The sequence below is a fragment of the Telopea speciosissima genome, chromosome 6 (assembly GCF_018873765.1).
Source record: "Telopea speciosissima isolate NSW1024214 ecotype Mountain lineage chromosome 6, Tspe_v1, whole genome shotgun sequence".
In the NCBI taxonomy this organism is placed as follows: Eukaryota; Viridiplantae; Streptophyta; class Magnoliopsida; order Proteales; family Proteaceae; genus Telopea; species Telopea speciosissima.
Genome location: NC_057921.1, coordinates 3030004 through 3041548, shown reverse-complemented (window position 1 = coordinate 3041548; position 11545 = coordinate 3030004). Strand labels below are relative to the sequence as shown.

Genomic DNA, 11545 nt, shown 5'->3' with positions numbered 1-11545 from the left:
GTTTCCTTAGTCCGCCCCTGCATCCGGTTATCCCTGAGACATACCCAAGAGTGAACTGCCCCCGGGCGGATGCAACAGACTTGAGTCTGTTCCTTCATCCATCCAGGCCAATTCACAAGGATTACACTGGGCGGACTGACAGGCGGTACCACAATTGGTGGATTCGATCATACGTTCGCCGGCAGTTTCTTCCGAGATTTCAAAGGGCTTCTCCTCCAGCTTGGAGCTTGGAGCACCCTAACAGTTTAAGGTCATGGAGGGGGTGTCTAAGCCTCCCTAGGGTCACTAGAACCTAGGTTCACCTCATGGATCCAAGATCCTACAAAGGTTTGGTCTCAAATTGGTCCAAGGGTAAGGTTTCATGGCTTAGGTTTCATGGTACTTCAAAGAGAGGTGCAAGGGTATGCAAAGGCATCCCAAAGGGCTACAATTATCTCTCCAACAAGAGCATTGGGTCCCAAGTGGAACCCAAGCTAATCCCAACCTCAAGATTCAAAACCCTAAGCTAGTAAATAAGGAAATAGAGAGGGAGAAATGGAAGATTCACTCACCTCCAATGGAGAAGCAAAACCCAAGGCTAGGTGAGCTCCCCTTGACCTCCTTCCTTCCAACCATTCTCTCCATCTCTTCTCCTTCACTTTCTTCTTCTCCCTTCGTCCGATCAACAAGAGGAGGAGATGTGGGGCAGCCAGCCATCTTGGCATGGCTTCCATCCTCTTCCCTTCCCCTCTCATTCCTCTCCTACTTCTACTTCTTCTTCTTCCTTCCTCCTCCTCCACGGTGTGCTTGGGAGGGGGAGAGATAAGGGCATGAGGGGTTTTCTTATCCTTTTAAGGGTTAAATGGGCCTTAGGCCATGTTTGGTTAGGTATCCCTCAAACATTAATTAGTCTTTTTGGTTTAATTAGGTCTTAGGGCTTGTTTGGTCCAAGTCATAGACCATTAGGTCCATTTAGTTAGTTAGGTCTTGTTTGGAGTGCATCCTAAGTCCATAGGACTTAATTGTCCTCTAAGGCTTGTTTGGTTTAGGTTAGGGTATAAAACCCATTATTTGCTTAAGTGAAGTCTTGTAGGCCCACTTTCATGGCCCACATAACCAATTAATGGTAAGGACAGGGGTCCACATGGTCCAAAGGTCCAATTACAGTGTCCTGGACACGGGGGTGTGGGTCCCACAGGAAAAATTACCAAAAGGGCAGGTAACAGCGCGGGCAGATCCTCGAGCGGATTCAGTTCGAGTGAGTCCATTCGTGACTCCGGTGCTGCTGTTAGGGCTCAAACTTCAAGGAAAGTTACGGGGCTCTGACCCACACTTCCAGGACTTCGAGGGGATACTTTTGATAAAATACTAGGTTCAAAGTCATTAATGTTGACCATTGCCACCATGGCATTACCCTTTGGGCAAGGTCTAAATTACCCCGGGGCACTTGGGTATAATTCGGGTGCAGGTGTAACAATTGGGGGGAGGGGCTTTGTTCTAGGTACTGCTCACTTTTCATCCAATCTTAGTTTTCGGACCCCGAACACCAGTCTCTTTTTTATGCACATGGCACAGAGGCGCCACTTGTTGATGCACGCAGCTGTCGGGTTCTCCCTGCGATCCTCTTCGCTCTTGGAACAAGTGCTAGGAGGGCAATCTAGGAAATTGCCGTCCATGAACCTTCCCCAGTCTCGGTTGACCTTTCTTCAACCGGGAGTCCGGTGCTTCAGTCGATGATCTGATGAGTTGGCTTGACGGCCATTGCAAATAATTCCCCGGCATACGCTGCTGCTTCGCCTACATGGCACAATAGTACAATATTATATTAGGGTTTTGGGGTGCGGTTGTAACAAACTGGCTTTACTATGTTTCATACTGTACTGAGCCAAACAAATCGGCATCTTCTGAGTATGTCTCAGATTTATCTCTCTTTTAAAAAAAACAGAAAAAAGGTTGGTGCACAGGCCTCTCCCTTCCAAAAGAAAGTGGCTCTACTGAAGAAAAAGGGCCAATAGAATTCCCTTGAAAACAAAGTGAGAATTTAGGTTTCCATATCTCACGATTTGTACCATTTTCCCCCTGATTGAAGCACTTGCATTGCCCCTGGTTGGTGATGGCTAACAAGGGTCTGGTTATTGGCTGAAAAATAGGCTATCGACCATTCAAAACACCAGCAACAAGGTTGGTACGTAAATCGTGCACCATGACGATGGGTTATGGCTTCTCGGTGCTCGTTTACAACAGGATTTGCCCCTGGTTGAGCACCGTTCCTGTGCCTGATTTGGGATTGGATTCCCTTCAACGGCATTTGTTCTTCTTGGCAATAAGATTCAATTCTGGCTGGTATCCCACCGGGCGTGCCAAAAATGCTTCCACTAAATTCGGCATCGACGGAGTGAATTGAAGATGCCATAAAATGAATTGAATCAAGGAGTGGGTTCTACCAGTGCCTTGGTAATCCAAGGACTTTTAAAAATGCAAAGATTGTAATGCAAAGATTGTAATGCCAACAAGCAGAAGAAGAAATCAAATTACTTACTTCAAAAAACATATTTGTTGAAGTAATTACAACTTTGCCAAACCTGAAACTTATGAGGCTTACAATTTGGTATTTACATTACCACTACTCTATGACCAAATTACTAACAACATAGAAACAAATTTGTTGAAGCCTTCACAACTCGCCCAACCACAAACTGCTGAAGCTTGCAACTTGATGATAATAGATGTCTTTTGAAGAAAGCCAAAAGACATGTTGATGGATGAAATCTACATTACACTAGTCCTAAGATAAAAGAAAATAACAGCTAAAAGATAAAGAATTGTTTGATCGATTTGTGGATCCCTTCCTTTGTTTTGAATGTTTCTTTTTATAGGCATCCTTGGTAGTTCAGGTGGTTTCTATAGTTACCAGGTAGTTTCATAACTACCCTTTTCTTTGAGAGGTAGCTTCACAACTACCCATTTCTTAAAGAATTGGTTGTAACCACCCTACTGACCAATCATCGGTTACTGACCGTTTATCGATCATTGATCGTTTTCGATCACTGACCATTTTCTAACCGTTTTCGATCCTTGATCGTTTTTTGGTCACTAATTAAAATGTTAGCCTTGACTGAAATAGATTTCGGTCTATTTCTCTATTGATCGAAATAGACCAAAAATAGGGTGTAAACAAAGAGGAGGCTACCTAAGGTGTTGCAGTAGCATAAGCTTAGTAACTTTGTTTTGATGTTAGGTGGGCTAGTGAATTAAATTGAATCTCATGCATATAGGATCATGTTGTGTTGAATCTGCATGCATGGCTTATCATTCATTCATTGGGTTCAGTGGAGCTCACCCCCATGGAATCTATTCTTTTTAGATGATTTTGCAGGTATTGGTTTACCAATGGGTGATGAAGCTATTGATGGAACCGTAGATCTACCTTATCTTGCTATTCTGCAGTGATTTTTTGATCATTTAAATTTCTTTTTTCATGAAGTGTAATTATCAGGATATTGTAATTTTTGAGCATAAGTGGATATGTATATGGTATAACATAGGTATTCGAGATTTTACTATAAATAATATAATCCATCTATGGGTAGTTCAAGTCTTCTGTTGCACTTTGATATTCATTTTTGTCTATCTACCATTTTTGTGTGGTTTGTGACATGTAAGTACTGCTTCTGGATCCTGGAGGATTGGCAAACATTCTAAGATATCCAGGTCACTAGCCGAATCCTCCTAGGAGTGGGTTCGGGGCATGACAGTTTTGATCTGGGCTTTACGGATTTTGTGGTTTATTCCAATTCTGCTTCTACGGTTAGAGTGATTAACTAGAAAAAAGTGTAACTTTTGGAAGGGGTGGTATTGGTTTGAGGAAATGTTGATGCTTTATAACTCATCTCGGCCGTCAATTAATTTTGCTTTTAGGGAAAGTAACAGAGCGGCTGATTGGCTTGCCAATTTTGTTTGTGAAACGGCATCCAATAAAGTTTTCCAATTTGGTGAAGAGCCTCCGGGGGAGCTTCGACGCATTTTTCGAGAAGAAGGTAGTGCTTGATTTTTTCTCTTTGTATCTTTCTGTTGTAAGGGGTAGGGGTTTTTTCCTTACTTGAGTGGTTGAGAGTTTTCACTCCTGTGGGTAGGGGTAAGGCGGCAATGTCTCCCCCTTGTACTTGCTTTTAATTCCACTTCTATTAATAAAATTTTAGGAGCCTCCCCCAGGTCCCAAATAGTATTCGGGGTTCAAAAAAAAAATTTGATAAGACTTAGCATAACCCATCTAATAGATGCCCTCCAAACAGCTCTATACAAGGCCATACATGGGGCTAGGCCCAACTTATGCATATCTTTCCTCACTACCTCTCATAGGGTCATTTTAAGCCTACCCTAGCCTAACTAAATAGGGTCAACCACATGAATCCTTGCTCTCCAATCAGTTCTATTTGAAGTCATACATGGTGCGAGGCATAAGCGAAACATGTCTTTCCTCAGCACTTCTCCTATGGTTATTTTAGGTCTGTCTCTACCTCTTTTGGTTCCCTCATTCTGAACCAATTAAGTACTCCGAATTGGGGGATCTAAAGGCCTCCATTGAACATGGCCATGCCACCTCAAATGACTCTATAAATTTATCGCGGAACTGAACTACTCGCAACCCAACTCTAATATGGTCATTCCTTACTTGCGCACTATTATGCCAATTTATTTGAAAACATCAAATAAATGTTTTAAACACTTGGGCACTAAGGGCTTGCATGATAACACTTTTGTTTCACTATTTCTTTGATTTTTTGTTCTTGAGAACAAAAAAAATAATAGAATCTGTTTGTTTTGTTTCTTTTTTTCATATTTCAAATGAAAATTGGAAACCAAAGTAATTTAGGTTATAAGCGCGGCCGTGATGCCTCGGAAAAATTGAACAACTCATCCTATTCCGCAATCTTTTGAAAGTAGAGGGAGGGGCGTCTTAGTAGCAAAGACGGACAACCATGACTCCATTGTAGAGGATTCGATCTCAGGCTTTTTGTTATTGGGAATGAACTGGGACAAAAAAGTTGATGAGAAATAGAAAAATAGAAGCTCCAATTTGAAGTTTCTCCGTCCCAGAAATAAAAGGAAGAAATAAGGGGGTGGGAGGAGTTATTCTTCAATAAGCACATGATTAATTTGATAGGCAAAGCAGTAATTTCATGTTCAGAATAAAACATCACCTCCAATGCACTTTCAAACACCACCACCACCGCCATTGCCACTGCCATCACCACCACCTCCACTGCCGCCACCACTACAACCTCCACCACCGCCAACTCCACCGCAATAACCTACCATCACCACCATCACCATCACCACCACCACCACCAACGCCGGCTACCGCTACCACAACCACCTCCATCACTGCCATCACCACCACCATTGCCACCACTTCCACCAAATTTTTGGGTATTCAATGACATTTTTGAAAATATATAGAAGTTCTATAAACAAAAAGTATTGTGTGTAACAAACATATTTCTATTTCTTTTTTGGCCAAATATAGAAATTACTATGCATTACCAAACAGTTTTTTTATTTTATTTTATTTTTTTTATTTAAATTTTGGGTCCAGAAACTTGGCGTTGTAAAAGAAATACAAAAAGTCGTTTCTAGAATAGAAATATGGCCCAAAAACAGAACTGTTATCATGGACGAGTTGCCAATTAATTAACTATCTAAGATAGTACTTAATAATTAAAAAGCTTTCTTGTTGTCAAGTAAAATTGAAATGTGAATTACCATTAAAATCTGTAGCTCTAGTACTTGCTTGCCAGGTCAAATAACTGAATCCTTTCTACCAGAAATTGGGAGATGGAAAAAGGAAAATGAAAAAAGAAAACCTAATATTGTTACCTGATGTACTTCTCTACAGTCCTACCAACCCAATAATTATTCCTTTACTTCCTCTCCTTTTCCTTTCTCCTCTTTCAGAAGAATCCAGATGGAAAGAAATGGAAAAATGAGATAAACACTTTCTTTTAAGCTACTTTTTTCAGAAAACCCTAATTAAAAGTTACCCGGAGGGAATGTTGCATACTGTCTATCCACAACCTCAAGGAGCTTCTTGGCCATGGCACTTGCATAAATAGAAGAACCTTCATATATCTGTATTAACACAAAATCCACAGCAACTTCTATAAGAAAAATGCATAAACATTATATATATTTATGAGTAGAATAAGAAGCTGTAATAATCCCCGAATATATATATATATATATATATATATAGAGAGAGAGAGAGAGAGAGAGAGAGAGAGGGTTAATTTACCTTGGTATTGAATAAGAAGCTGTAATAATCTCCAATATTTCCACCAGCAACATGAAGGAGCTCCAACTGGAGCTCATCGAGGACTTTGGATACAAGAAGCAAACAATTCATCTTCTTTTTCTGTATAAGCTTGATGGTTACCTCATCATCGATGATTCTGACATCAACCTCCGTCTCTTTCGATTTCCTCTGGCTCCATGAGCTCCTTAACGATCCATTGAAGGACTGCTCGCGGTCAGTGAGAGTGCTAAGAGACTTCATGGATGAGCTCTCCATGTCCACTGTGGTCTCATCCTCTAGCTTCAACCTCTTGTTCCTCTCTTGCCTCCATTTCTTCTTATCAACCAGTACTTTGAGCTCATCCACTGTTCTCAGCAGCTCCCTGATGTACTCGATTGCATCTCCAACAACTGAGGCTCTATCATCCTTGATTGAGTTTCAGGCCAGGAACAAAATGAAAAAGAAGACCCAATTAAATAAGAAAGGGTAATAATCAATCAAACAATGACTAGGAAATTAAATGGGACAAAGAAAAGCAAATCAAGGAGGACATTGGGGATTCTACTTCTGTTTTTTATTGATTGATTGATTATAGGATGATTTCACCTTTGTAGGGTTTGGGATCAATGCCCTCAGTGTCATGTACTTCTCGGTTATTTGTTCTCTTCTTTGCTTCTCAGTGGAAAAATTATGTGTTCCTCCTCTACCACGTCCAGCTCTACCCAAACCACCCATGTCTCTCCTGAAGTCCAGAACAGAATTCTCAAATTGTCTGCCATCCCCATCCTGATAAAGACCTCCTCCACTTCCTTCTCTGTCATCAATTCCACCAAATAAGGAACCACCACCACCACCTCTTGAGCCAGGCAAGTTATAGTTATGTGGTAAAGATTGAAATAGATCCCTAAATAAAGGAGGCTGTGGGGGTAGGTTCAGATGGAGTGGTGGTTGATCAAACAATAATGATGATGACGATGCCAGATTACCATCGGCGGCGGTGGCCGCAGTAGGGAGTTCACTGAAGAAGTCCAGTGAAGCCGGATAATTTGACGGCTTCTTGCTTGAGAAAGAGATTGTTTGATTAGGGAGCATGGAGGAGTCTGAGCATCTGGGCAAGTGTAGTAGGTTGAGAAGGTCTGGGGTTCCGAAGGGAGTGGAATTGAAGCATTGCAGATTCTGCTGCAAACCCATCTGTTGTGGTTGCTGCTGCTGGTGCGAAAGAGGATTATAATTCACGTCTTGCATCTCTTGGACTCCGGTGGGATCCCAGTTGTGCTGATCCATATGCTGTGGGGGCAAAGTTGGATTGGGGTCATGAAGCATCTCCGGCATCACATTTGTATTGAACTCATGCTCCAAATCGAAGCCTAAATGCTGTTGGAGGTCAATTCCAATGGAGGCCGCAACAACCGCGGCAGCGTCACCATCGTGGAAAGGGTTGTGGTGGTTGGAGAGATCTTCAAGGAAGAACCCAGAAAGCTTGAGGTTGTCTTCCATGCTATTATGGCAGTGGCTGCTACTACCACCACCAGCATCTCCTCCTCCACCCATGAGTGGTGGCAGAGCAGAACAGTTTGCGACAGGTTGAGGGCAATCAACTGATTCTGCTGCTATTGCCATGTGGTTGGGATCATGGGGATTGAAGTATTGAGCCTCTTCATACATTTCTTGTCTCTTTTCTATATCTCTCTGTGCCTCTGTCTCTATCTCTGTCTCTGTCTTGGGATCGTGATGTGCCGATTGTACTAATGTTCGGTTTCCTTGATTTATGGATCCTTGTCTGACTCGGTTTAACACAAGGAAAGACAACTAGTTAATGAATAGGAAAAGGTATTTCACATGCTTTAAATTCATAAAATCGTTTGAAATTAATGAAGACATAAATGAACACTGAAATCATGAGGAAAGAGAGGAGGTAAAACATTCACCTGTAAAATTGTTACAACAACAACGACCAAGTTCTGAATAGATGAATGGAAGTGGGTTTAGCTAAAAACTATAAAAGTGAAACTGAGTGAGAAATCCACTATATAAAGAAGAAAAGCTTCAAAAACCCCGAGGTCGTTATCTGCGCAGAAACAGATCAAAAGCAACCAAATTGTGATTACAGAGAGAGAGCCCAGTTGAAGACAATTAGAAACAGCCAAAAAATCCAAAATCAATCAAGGAAACCCAGATGAAAGCATAGAAGAAATAAATTAATAAAGATCATATCTCTGAAGGCAGATGAAAGAATGTTAGACAAATTAAGAAGAGGGAGGAGATGAAAAGGACGGGATGTTTGTTGGGAGAAAAGCAAACGATGGTTCTGTTGGTTTCTAGTGTTTATAAAGGAGAGAACTTTAGTATGCTCAGAGATTGGAATTCTTCCAATCGCTGTTGCCCACCCGGGAAGTTGTTACTGAGATTCCCATCTGTGGCCCACAAACGAAATCTCCGTATTCTGATACTGCACTGCGCGTGATATCTCGCCCCCATCAGTTGTTGTAATAATAACAGCAGCTTTACATTCACTTCAATTTAATCGCAAAAATACCGTTCTCCTCTCAGAAAAACACGTTAAAGGTCCATCCATGTTCGCCTCTTACATATGGCCCACATGACCAAAATTTATTCTCTATCTCTATTTCACTATCTCTCTATCTCGCTCCCGCTGTTTGTGTGGGGCCCACTAGATGAATTCCCTAAGAATGAATAACTGTTTGATTTTTCATCTTATGATCCACAGTCATGATCTTTTCTTATCAATCCGATTTATGGGTTGTGTTTATACTTGATTATGACTGATCAGATAGGCATTTTGGGAAGTTCATCACCTACTTGATTGATTGAGAAGGAATGATTATGTATTATCATACACGATCGTCGTGTAAACCGTGTATGTGAGAGGGTGGGAGTTTCAAGGTATTAATTAAGGGAAAATTTCTTAGATCTACGAGATTAAAAAAAGAATTATAAAATAAATATAATTTAAATTTGTTTTACATCCACAAATTTAGATTTTGAAAAGATTTACCTAATCCCCAGATTAGTTAGTTCTTTTCTAGTTCAATAAGAAAATATAACTAAACGTCCTAAAATACCCTCTAACATCATTTTGTTTCTTTACCGATTATCACAGGAAAATCGATAATTATTGGCTCTCCCTCTTCTCTCTCTCTCTCTCTGTCTTTCTCACAAAGCTTGAGTGCGAGAGGTATAGCAGCACCTATAACCATGCACCCTTGCGATGTCTGGTCATGGTGGTTATGGGATACGCATGATGTACTCGGTGCCTGGTGGCGTACAAGCGTTCTGTCCAACTACCATGTGGTTTCACTTGCAAATTTGCAGCGGAAAGAATTCCACCTTAAACTACGAGTCAGGTGAACAATCCCGCTCCAGCTCATTATATTCTACGAAGCATGATCAGACTCGAGAATTCTATCAAAAACCAGTTCTGCAGATTAAAACGAACTACATGAAGAAAGGACACATTTGAACCAAGAAACTCAGGGTTTACACTTGGAATGACAACCTAGGGGAACGCTGGTTCCAGGTCAGATCTTGAGATCACCAAAATATCTATTTTCAAGGGATTCTTGCCATTAATATCGTGGAAATCAACTCTTCTTCCAGAAAGGCTTGTTGCCTTAGCGACATTGATTGAAATCCCAGCTTAATCAAAGGGATTTTCGAAAAAAAAAAATAATAATAATAATAGCTATGTAAGAAATCAAAAGCACTGTTTATGAAACTTTACAACAGAATAAAGCGGGGGGAAGCAGAGTGGGGGAGGAGAGAGAGAGAGAGGGAACAGACTCATGTTGTAAAATACAAAGAGAGGGAGGCGCTGTCAAGAGTGCTCCATTGTCAAACTACTGATATTTGACTAGTTATGCTGCCATTAATGGAGTTTTCTGGACGCCGTTACCCAGTTGATGCCGGAATTTCCCCCTCTAAGCAAGCAAACCTCTACAAAGAAGGGGGAAAAAAAAAAAAAAAGCTACACTAGGGGCAGAGAAAGAGCAAATACTCACCGGGTCTGCCTGTGATAGCCACTAGAGGATTAAAACAGGGAGTCAAGGACTCATGAAGGTGATTAACCAGTGGAAGAAGGCTAGCGAGATAGAGTGAAGCACCTTACACTTAGCCAGCCCGAGAACTCAATGAGAGTTGTGCAAACGGTTAAACTATTAAGCATTAATTATCATTAACCCTTTTTTTTAGGAAAAAAGTGATGTCAAAGGGTATTTTAGTAAGTTTAATTATATTTTCTTTTTGGGCGGGACCAACACTAATTAATCCAAGGATTAGGTAAATCTTTTCAAAATTAAAATTTGCAAATGTAAAACAAATTTAACATATACTTATCTTGTAATTCTTTTTTTAATCTAGTAGATCTAAGAAATTCCCCCATTAATTAATGGGTGGGGATTTATGACTTTTCCAACTGTTTGTGAGAGACCTTCTCACATACACGGCTTACACAATCGTGTATGAAAACTTTCCCCTTATTGGTTTTATATATTGTGTAGGATGAGTTTTCAGTTTAGTCACGGTGAGGGAGGAATCCATCCACCGCAGGGTTTCAGATACTTGTGGGGAAAGTATGGAGAAGATATTTTGGGGAACAAACTAAAATCCTATGGAGGGTGAGGGCTTGTGAATCCTAGGGATAGGCATGAAAATCCTCTCCAGCGCGCAGCGGGCGGCTGGGCAGGTTGGTGCACAACACAAGTCCAGCGTCTAGTGGTCTAATGCGCAGCGTCCAGTGGTCTGATGCGCACTAGAGAGGATCCTGATCCTAATCCTAAGGATTATAGGATGAAAAAAATTTTCTCCTTTTTTTTTTTTATCTTTTTTTTTATGAAACAAGAGCAAATATTATATTAAAGAATTGAAATAGATACAACTTGAATAAAATTAGGAGAGTTAGTCCTAACCATAGATAACTCAAAAAAACGTATAGTTATCCATAGTCATATGAATAAAATTACAATTCTGTGCAGCTTTTGAAATATGAAAGAGAAAGGAGACTGAATTCCAGGGTCATGGATGATCCTTTGGGTTAGGAACAAAAAGTAAAACATCCTCACTTGAGTGTTTGTTAGGTGAGGAACAAAAAGTAAAAAATTTCTCCTATCGTGCAACGAGTTTATGTATAACATTTTCCCCCCTACTTAGATTGGAAGCAATAGAGAGCCTGTTGTGATGGAATTACAATAAGCCGAAAGTGGTCATTTTCACCAAACCAGGGTGCTGACCCGGTCAACAAAAATTATAAATTATATC

At 40.8% G+C, this 11545-nt stretch overlaps 1 protein-coding gene across 1 annotated transcript; it reads right to left on the bottom strand.

The window, feature by feature from the left end:
* Positions 1 to 6000: 6000 nt before the first annotated feature.
* On the bottom strand, positions 6001 to 8265 carry LOC122664034 (transcription factor EAT1-like). The gene is made up of 4 exons (XM_043859715.1): positions 8200 to 8265; positions 6878 to 8055; positions 6272 to 6697; positions 6001 to 6108 (listed from the first exon to the last, which is right to left on the bottom strand). The coding sequence occupies exons 2-4, from the start codon at positions 7934 to 7936 to the stop codon at positions 6010 to 6012; spliced, it is 1584 nt and encodes a 527-aa protein (XP_043715650.1). The 5' UTR covers positions 7937 to 8055; positions 8200 to 8265; the 3' UTR covers positions 6001 to 6009.
* Positions 8266 to 11545: the final 3280 nt, after the last annotated feature.